A 10,194-nucleotide genomic window follows, 5' to 3' on the forward strand; every position below is an offset into this window, starting at 1 on the left:
CTACAAAGCTGCCTTGCGCGATGATGGCGAATTGTGGATGTAGACGGGAGGGGCACTTTGTAGGCTACGCGGCGGACGTCGAAATTCTGTTACAGTAGAATTAGGAGAACCGTACGTAGTGTGAATGTGTTTAGGGATGCTAATCCTAAATTTCAAATTCTAGTACACCGGTAAGGATGCAGGAGGTGGCGCTGTGGATGGTAAGGGCTTCAGAAAGAAGGACGACAGCATAGAAAAATTGTGGTGTGGACTAGATGAAGGGCGACGACGCTGAGGTCCGACATAGCAACAGCGGTGCACAGCGGGGACGACATGAGGCGGCGCTAACGTGCGTCTCTAACGGCGACGACGACGGCGCACTGGAAAAAGGAGTCAGCGATGCGGAGGAGATGCGATGGCGCGACGGAGAAAAGAAGTGTGCATTTAGGAGGTTGCTGTAAAGAAAATGGTTATAGTTTGATTTGGCTGAGGATTTTTTTATAGTTATTGAGCCTGAAACGCTGCTCGTTATTCACATTGTTCGCATCTCTTATTGTTCACCTAGCGAAATTCTGATATCTAATTTGTGCTTGATACTGGTCGAGCATTTTCTATTATTATATAATTATTTGTCTTTATGATGATACAAGCAATTAACAAAATATGAAAATGTAGATTAAACATGAATATTCAACTATCACATACTACTCCAGTTTATTATAGCTAAGCATTAACCATTTCAATTAAAATAAAGGAATCTAAAATGAGGCACGACGAACTTACAATTTCATGTTTTAGGAAAAACAAAACATGGAGGAAGAAAAACATGTTTTACAGAAAGAGAATACTGCTGAATCTTGTTCTCTCCTCTTTTTTCATCGTCTTCTCCCCCCCCCTTTTATAAATGTCTTTCACACTTCGGATTATGGTTTTCTTAGAAAAATCATTTTCTTCCTACTTCTCTTAGCATATGTGACTCGCGTTAATTTTTTATTTCTGTCGCATAATTATTAACAACATGCTGAGATATTAAGTTTGAGAATTAGATTTTAAATAATTTCATAGGGAATAAATTAAGGTAAAAAATTTTCAATTATCATTTTAAATAGTGGTTAGAAAGTCTAACAAAGTAGCTATCAATTCATCTCAATAAGTCGTTAGTTACAAATGTTAAGTTAAAGACTAAATTTATAAACCAAATTAAGATATAAATATAACCTCAGACACGAATTGTTACCTAAATTATTTCTTTATCAATAATAGGTTTACCATTGTAATTTTTTTTAGTGAGAATACATAAAAAGTACATAGTATATAAGGTGTAATAACTCAATAAGTATTTTCTAAGGGAATTTTTCATTTTCTTCAACAATGAGAAGAACTTATTTCTCTCCCTCTCTTAATGCCTTCTGGTTCATCAAACCATTAACATCACAGCTTGAACAGTTTAGAGCATGAGATTATCTTCATGGTGCAGTGAGCGTGGAGAACAATCAAGCTGTGAATCAAATTAAAAAAAAGTTGTGAATTGAGATAATCCAATTTTGCCATTTTCTTTTTATCCCTAATTTTTCTTTTGACATTTTCTTTCTCCCATTCTTACCTCTTCCTTCAAACTCATCCAATAGAGTTTGATGAGAGGTTATTTCGCAAGATTCTTTCTTGGTGAACACAGCTGTTCCGATCAACGAGTTGGAAGGAAGAAGATCTGAATCCTTATTAACCCTGTGATTCATTGATTTCTCAAAATGGCGAACATGGTAAACAGATCCTCCCATTATAGAGGTCGTGGAGCTACATTGGCTTGCTCTCATTACAACAAGCAAGGCCACACAGAAGATGTATGCTATAAGAAGCATGGGTACTCCTCCCATTTCTATCAACGGCAGCAACATAACACCACCATCAATCACGTGATCACTGAGGGGGCACAATGATATACTGAGTGACAAACAATCCCAGCTCAATTGTCTCCAAGAGAACACTGGAATATCAAGATCTGGGTTCACAGCATAGTTTTACCTTGTTAGAGTTGATCAAAGACAAAAGTGTGCAGCAAGCCAGCAACAACCTCATAATGCAAATCAAATTTTGACTAATTTCATTCAGACTTTCACTCCAAGTAAAACCATTGCACTACATTTTAGCGAGAATTATGAGTATTATCACTCCAAAATCTGCACTATGGGTCATTGATTCCGGTGCAACAGATCATGTGACTTCTTACTTAAAAGATTTTGCAAGTTTTCAAAATATTGCTCAAATTAATGTAATATTGCCAAATGGGACCAAAACTGTTAGCACTATCATTGGCACAATCACATTCTCTAAAAACTTTTTTCTCAAAAATGTTTTATACATTCCTTCTTTTGATTTTAAACTGGTATCTGTGTCAAAGTTAACCTCAAACTTATATTGTCAACTGCTAATCAATGATAGGTGTTGTGAGATACAAGATAGATCCACATCAAAGATGATTGGCATTGCTAAGTGTATAGAAGGGTTATATACAATGAGTTGAGAACCAAAATTCTCTCACTTTTCCCCTCTTCCAACAAAGCAAGCTTTATTGGCGGCAACTACGACTACTAGTCATCCTACCACACCTTCACATAGTGAGCACAACAATATTTGGCATCTTAGATTAGGACACATACCCATGCATAAATTGATTTTCTGAAGAAGTATTATCCTTTTATAGATTGTATTGCTTCAAAACTTCCTTGTGATTCATGTCATTTTGCAAAACAAAAAAATTATCTTTTAATCTTAGTATAACTAAAATAAAAGATTATTTTGACTTAGTTCATATGGATATTTTGGGTCCTATTTCTGTCCCTTCCAATGGTGGATGGCAAGAGCAGATTCACTTGGATTTTTTTTATGAAAACCAAATCTGAAATATCACAATTGGTTATTAATTTTGTGAATTTTGTCAGAGTACAATTTGAAAAATAAGTTAAGTGTATAAGGACTGACAATGGACCAGAGTTCACTCTGAAATTCTTTTTGCATTAATTGAAATTTTACACCAAACTTCTTGTGTAGAAACACCAGAGCAAAACGGGATTGTAGAGAGAAAACACCAACATATTTTAGGTGTTGCTAGAGCACTGCTATTTCAATCAAGAATTCCATATTGTTTTTGGCAATACGCAGTTGCTCACGTCATTCACCTAATTAATAGGTTGCCAAGCACTAACCTGGATAATGCTAGTCCTTACAAGCTTTTGTATGGTAACTTACCTGACCTTTCATATTTAAGAGTATTTGGTTCTCTTGCATATGCTTTCACATTAACAAATTCAAGAACAAAATTAGATCCAAGAGAAAAACAAATTTTCTTGGTTTAAATTAGGAACAAAGGGTTTTTGACTTATTGATTTAAAATCAAAGGAAATTTTCATATCCAGAAATGTAACTTTTTATGAATCTCATTTTCCATTTTTACATTCCACTAGCACTTACATTTATGTGGTACCCATTCGTACTCCACAATGCATTGATCTTTTTCAATATGATACACCATCCACACATCATTTGCAATCACCCACACATATCACACTCACAGATTCAAATGAACATTTCTCAAGCTCAATGCACTCACCAACTTCCTCACACACCATTGCACTCATTACCATACCACATACTAACAGTGCACCTACATCACAACACTCTTGACATCACACATGATTGCATTACTAGAAAGAGTCAAGAAACTGCTTGCTTATTTGAAGAACTATCATTGTATGACAACCCACACAGCTCACTCTAGCAACTTTTTCAACTCTAACTCTTTATATCCTATCTCACAACACTTGTCATATGATAAACTAATCCCAAAATATAAGTCACTTTCTCTAGCCATCACCCCAAATCAAGAACCTAGCACTTATGAGGAAGCGGCTGCACATGAATGTTGGAGAAAATAAATACAAGATGAATCGACAGCTCTAGATCAGAACAGAACTTGGTGTCTCACTAAACTCCCAAAAGACAAGAAGGTTGTGGGTTACAAATGGGTTTTTCGGGTAAAATTCAATCCCGATGGCACCATAGAGAGGCACAAAGCGAGGCTAGTTGCAAAAGGATTCACTCAAGTGTAAGGAGTAGATTATGGTGATACTTTTAGTCCAGTTGTCAATATAACTACCCTACGAGTAATGTTAGCATTAGCAGCGGCAAAGAAATGGCATTTGAAACAGCTGGACGTCAGCACTGCCTTCCTTCATGGAGATTTGGACAAGGAAGTTTATATGAAGATACCATCCGGTTTGGCTGTGTCACAACCAGGTTTGGTTTGTAAATTACAAAAATCTCTATATGGGCTTAAGCAAACAAGCAGGCAATGGAACATTAAGCTCACTCAGACTCTTGTGGATGCTGGTTATAAGCAGTTTTTTTATGATCATTCACTGTTCATCAAGAAACAATCTAAAAGCTTCACTGCCATTCTAGTATATGTTGATGCCTTGGTTTTAACCGGGAATGACATTAGTGAAATCAATTCCATCAAGCAAAATTTAGATGACAAATTCAAAATAAAGGATCTTGGTGATCTCAAATACTTCTTGGGAATGGAAGTAGCACGCTCTAACTCTGGAATTCACATTTATCAGCGGAAGTACACCATGGACCTTCTCAGCGATTTTGGTTATCTAGATTGCAAGCCTCTCTCTACCCATTTGATTATAGTCAGAAACTCTCAAAGGAATCAGGTACCATTTTAACAGACAATACTGTTTACAGACAGCTCATCGGCCGACTCCTTTACCTCACAAACACTAGACCTGATATCTCTTATGCTGTGGGACGTTTGAGCCAATTTTTAAACTATGCAACCACTTCTCACCTACAGGCTGCTTTTCGTGTACTCCGATATTTAAAAGGCCGACCTGCAACTGGTCTCTTCTTCTCCTCTATTTCTACTCTGCATCTCACTGGATTTGTCGACGTTGACTGGGCTACCTGTGCCGATACTCTTCGCTCCGTTTCCGGTTATTGCTTCATGCTTGGGAACTCTCTCATTAGCTGGAAGAGTAAGAAGCAAACCACAGTTGCCAAGTCTTCTACAGAAGCTGAATATAGGTCTCTTGTTGTTGCCACTTGTGAAGCTAGTTGGTTATCTTTTTTAATGGATTTCATTGGTTTGCTGCTTCAAAAGTCTATCACTCTATTCTCACATTGCCAATAATCTCATCTTTCAAACACATTGAAGTGATTGACACATTGCTCGTGAAAATCATTTGTCTGGTCTCATTCATCTTATGCCAATTCGTTCCAAGGATCAACTTGCTGATTTTCTTACCAAAGCTCTGCCACCGAGTCTTTTTCTTGCTAATGTTTTCAAGTTAGGATTGTTAGATTTACACAATTATAGCTTGCGGGAGGGTGTTACCTAGATTATTTCTTTATTAATAATGGACTTACCATTATAATTATTTTTTTAGTGAGAGTACATAAAAAATACATAGTATATAAGGTGTAATAACTCAACAAATATTTTCTAAGGAGATTTTTTATTCTTTTCAACAATGAGAAGAACTTATTTCTCTCCCTCTTTTAATTCCTTCTGGTTCTTCAAACCATTAACATCATCGCTTGAACCGCTTAGGACATGAGATTTTCTTCACCAATTGTGCCTGTGTAAGATTGTTTATTTATTTTAAGAAAAAAATTTTGTGGGTGATGGAGATGTGAAGGAGAATAGCTATACACATTAATTTTAATATTTTTTTATTGTTGTTTAGTTTAGTATATTTTAGAANCTACGTTACCAACAGCATATCTGCCAACTTCTGCCAACTCTTATTTATAATTGTGTTTCATGGAAGTGTGTTTGTGAATGTATCTAATAAAAATGTCTTTTTTATAGCGGTGTTTAATAGAAGTGTCTTTATAGATATATTTTCTGGATGTGTCTCTTTATATATGTATTTAAAATATATTAATTATTAGACACATTCACGAACACACTTCCATGAAACACAATTATAAATAAGAGTTGGTAGAAGTTGGCAGATAATATGTTGGTACCCTATACTTTTCCATAAAGAAAAAGGCTAATTTATTAAATTATTGGTAATAACGAGATAAAAATGATTTATAGACTAAATAATTTTCTTTAAGAGAAAGTCTAAGGAGGCCTATTTTTATTAAAATTTGGCCAACACTTAACTATTAAAAAAAATGAGTAATCCTACACCATTAAAAACACTCGTAATAACTATTGATGGCTACACATCACATTCCTCTTTCTTTAATTTTGGGCATAATAAAAGTCGAATGTTTATTTATGGCGAACGAAAAAACAGAGGGTCGTTTGTACCATGTTCCCCTAATGACACTATTTCTTCCATTATTACCAGACCACAGTTTCAGTTGATCTGCATAAAACTTCTCGCCCACACATGCATGTTCATAGATTCCTTCCATTCCAATAACAACTAAATAAATGTATGTCAGAGCAACCCATGAATCTTGATTGCCGTCAATACCTGACAAGAAACCACATGCAAAATTGGTGCTAGCTCATCAAATTTAACTTTTGGCGATTGGAACTGTCAACTCAAATTTAACCATACATAGATAGATTAAAATCTGAAAATTAATTAAGCAGGATTTGCAAACAACATGCATGATCTTTCATACAAGGAAAGAAAGAAAGAGGAGATAGATGTGATCCTTATTTATTGTCGGAGTACAAAATCAACAAAATGCCGTCCATACTTAGTATATATCACAGAGGGAACTCTTTGGCTGCTGGGATCATGGATTGGTACTGAAGGGGTTGTGGAGCACTGGATTGCTGCTGCTGGGTTTGCGTTTGTGTGTAATATACTAGTTGCTGGTCTTGCTTAGGTCCACCCCCATAATTGGTTGTGGCAACTGCAATTGGATGATGAGGCAAAGGCACATAGCGTTGTTGCTGATATTGATTGGAAGGTGTTTGAAGAAATGCAGGATGAGTTGAAGGCATGTCAGGTACATTGGTTGGGGTAGTTAGCATAGTTGGGTAATTAGTTGCCACTTGTGAAATGTCAACTGGCACTACATACACTGTGTTGTGGTAGGTTGGCATTGTCACTTGTCCATGTCCATGTCCAGTGTTGTGAGTGTGGGGTTGGATATACACAAATTGCTGCTGCTGATTCTGATTTGGATCCACTTGTTGTTCTTGATAGTAAAACCCCTGCCCCTTTGAGATTGAACAACTTGCTGCAGATGCAATGCTACTATCACTGCCAAACAACACCCAACAAGTTTCTTTGTTTAAAACATCATCAGCAAAAATAATCAAGAATCAATGAAATAATATAGTATATATACCTTGCAACAGAATCAGGAGAAGGCAAACCAAGCGTGAGTTGTGCAAAATGCTCGTCCATCACCTTGCTGCTGCCATCACCCAAATGCTGCTTATTAACTTCCTGCTCCGTGTTATGTGGGACTGGGACTTCATCAACAAGGCTGAGGAGACATTCATCAACAGCAGCAGAATCAGAAACAACACGAGATATATTATTCATCATCCCCGAGTTGTTGAGAGCGTCCACGAACCACGTCTCGGACTTGGCATCGTCCAGGAGTGCACCCATGGAAGCCGCCGTGTCTAGTTTGGAGACAAAGAGGAAGACCCTGAGACGCAGAGGAGGAGAGAAAGAAGCCAAGCGGTCATACTCTTGGATCATGTTCTGGAGGTCGTCATCGGTGGCCACGCTGATGAGGTTGTCAAGTTGCTCCTCGGGGAGCTGGTACTTGAGGGTGAAGGGACGTCCATGGAGAAGGGTGTTGGAGAGGCCAGCACAGAGGTCCTTCAGGGAGGTGTTACGCTCCACAGCCACCATGCGGGTGTCGCCGCCCACGTAGTAGAGAGAGTCGTGGTTGTTGTGGGGGCGGGGGCGTGGCATGATATTGCCTCCATAGCTGCACATCAGGCGGAGCTTGGCCCCGGGAACTTTCAGGAGGGAATGCTGCCTCATATCATAATCCCGATCCATTTCTCAAGAGATGAGGACGATACTTCCCTTCTTCCTCTCACTTTATAACAGTTAATACCTTTAAATAAAGGAAAAGTATAGAAAAATATAGATAGACAATGAAAATATTAAAGAACGTGAATAATGGATATAATCGAATGTTTAATTTATTAGGTGTGTGAATGATTATTCTAATATTTAGATTGTGAGCCACTCAAATAAAGACGTTTAAAACGTTTTTTTTTTTAAATGTTTTTCAGTTAGACCAGTTCAAGATTTGATTCACCATTTTTTAGTCAAATCAATTTATCTAGTCTAATTTTGACAAAAATAACACGATTTAATTGATTATATGTGTTAAATTTTAATTATTAAAAATATTTTTATAAAAAAACGTTTTCAATATTTTTATCTAAGTGACTCCCATTAAAATTTAGGTGAATAATTTAAAGTGTAGTGTATTTTATTTGAATTAAATTAATTTTAAAACCTATTATTCATGTTGTCTAAAACAATTATTAGTTAACTAACATAACCTTTAAATAAATATTAAGAGTTCAAATCTTACTTAATCTACGAAGTAACTCGTTAACCTTAAATGATTTTGCCTGTCGAGTTAAAAAGGACGTATTTAGATTTAATGAAATAGAGGCGCGTACCTAGTTGGCATTGGAACCTGTAATTTATTAATTTGCTTGCTTCTAATTGCTCATAACGTAGCTTTCAAGGATCACACACTTGCTCTTAATTCGTTCGTTAATTAAATATGTGAAACCAGATTCTGCATAGCATAAACACGTGAAGTGCCACTTTCTTTCAAGTTCTTCGTTTGCTTTGGACTCTTGTTTATGTTTAGGGATATGGTGCTTCCTTTTCATTTTCAATGGTGCAATACCGGTTTTCTAATCAATATGTTCAAAACGAATTATCTTTATTGCACTTGGCTTGATCCATAATAGTCACATTCATAATTTAATGCTTCACATCTGAATTCAATAGTGCCCATATATATAAGGGTGTAAAATATAATAAATTGAGTTATATCTTAATATTATGTTCTAGTTAAAATAAATATAAAGACCAAAAGATATATTTAAAAAATTATATGAGAATATGTTTAAAAAAACATATTATTAAAGTTTTAATTTTTATTATTAAAAATTTCAGGCCTTATCTGTTTTCACTCTTTAAAAGTACGAAGAAATTGAAATTTTGTACTTCATCTCAATTCCATTTCCAGAAAATAAAAGCAGCCTAATAGTCCTATTCGGCTTTTCATAAAACTGTGTCTTTGTATGAATGTTGGTCGTCCTTTAGTTTGATACATAAGTTACGGGAGAGGCATGAAGGATGAGAAAGGGGAGAAGCATCATGTCATGTGGCGAAGGTTGGAAGTAGCGTTATGTTGCAAAAGTAGGGCTTCAAGTGTTGAGTGGTTAGAACTTAGAACTTAGAATTTAGAAACGCGAGTGTAGTGTGTTGGTTGGCGCACGAACTTGGTGTTGCTTCACATCCCAATGGCAATACACATGAGCGTAACGTCATATACGCACAAATTAAAGGCAATACACAAGGGTACATACACTCCTCCTGTCCTCCATTAATCTCTATCAATTTCCCCATCACACAACATACACAATCAAAATATATATGAATTAATTAAGGTAATTGTGAAATCATATATAATAAGGGATTTGCACAGGAATACTCACCTACAACTAATCTGACACATCAAGGACTCATCTGTCTATCGCAAAATTCAAACTCTTAACACTTACTTAAAAAAACGAATGAATCCACCACTCCACCAACCTAAATTTGGTTTATAAAACTTTGGCATACATATGCTTTTGCCTGTTATTTGTAGTATGACAAGTGAGGGAGCCCTTCGAAAAATTCTCAAAAGGCTGGGCCATGGATGGATCAGATCTGCTCACCTGGCCCAAATTGAACTAAACGTGAGACAGAATGCTCTAGGAGTAAGATATTTCCATACAGCAGTGGAACTTAGCTTTGATAATGGATGGAGAACCATCCCCAAATTTTTTATTAAAAAATTAGTAGTATTATTATAAAACAACAAATATAGTTCAATTGACTTCAATCTTACCCTCCTACATTAGGCTAGCTTATTGTGATCAACTCTCACTTCTTCCATTTACTCAATTATTTTTAATTCTAAATGTTAATATTTTAGATTTGGACTTCAATAAATTTTCATAAATTAAAAATTTTA

At 36.0% G+C, this 10,194-nt stretch overlaps 2 protein-coding genes across 2 annotated transcripts; one reads left to right on the forward strand and one right to left on the reverse strand.

Moving 5' to 3' along the window:
• LOC107633924 (uncharacterized mitochondrial protein AtMg00810-like) lies at positions 4,143–5,173 on the forward strand. The gene is made up of 2 exons (XM_016337511.1): positions 4,143–4,697; positions 4,838–5,173. Exons 1-2 carry the CDS (start codon positions 4,143–4,145, stop codon positions 5,171–5,173), a joined length of 891 nt encoding a protein of 296 aa, XP_016192997.1.
• On the reverse strand, positions 6,519–8,073 carry LOC107634765. Its single transcript, XM_016338187.2, has 2 exons — positions 7,309–8,073; positions 6,519–7,220 (listed from the first exon to the last, which is right to left on the reverse strand). The coding sequence occupies exons 1-2, from the start codon at positions 7,977–7,979 to the stop codon at positions 6,719–6,721; spliced, it is 1,173 nt and encodes a 390-aa protein (XP_016193673.1). The 5' UTR covers positions 7,980–8,073; the 3' UTR covers positions 6,519–6,718.

This window comes from Arachis ipaensis, chromosome B03, assembly GCF_000816755.2.
Source record: "Arachis ipaensis cultivar K30076 chromosome B03, Araip1.1, whole genome shotgun sequence".
NCBI lineage: Eukaryota > Viridiplantae > Streptophyta > Magnoliopsida > Fabales > Fabaceae > Arachis > Arachis ipaensis.

Excerpts from the sequence above, each read along its gene's own strand:
- LOC107634765 (XM_016338187.2), bottom strand. The coding sequence starts at position 7,979 with ATGGATCGGGATTATGATATGAGGCAGCATTCCCTCCTGAAAGTTCCC. Across the intron at positions 7,221-7,308 it reads TCTCCTGATTCTGTTGCAAG|TGATAGTAGCATTGCATCTG; the intron begins GTATATATACTA and ends GTTGTTTGGCAG.
- LOC107633924 (XM_016337511.1), top strand. The coding sequence starts at position 4,143 with ATGTTAGCATTAGCAGCGGCAAAGAAATGGCATTTGAAACAGCTGGAC. Across the intron at positions 4,698-4,837 it reads GAAACTCTCAAAGGAATCAG|GCTGCTTTTCGTGTACTCCG; the intron begins GTACCATTTTAA and ends TCTCACCTACAG.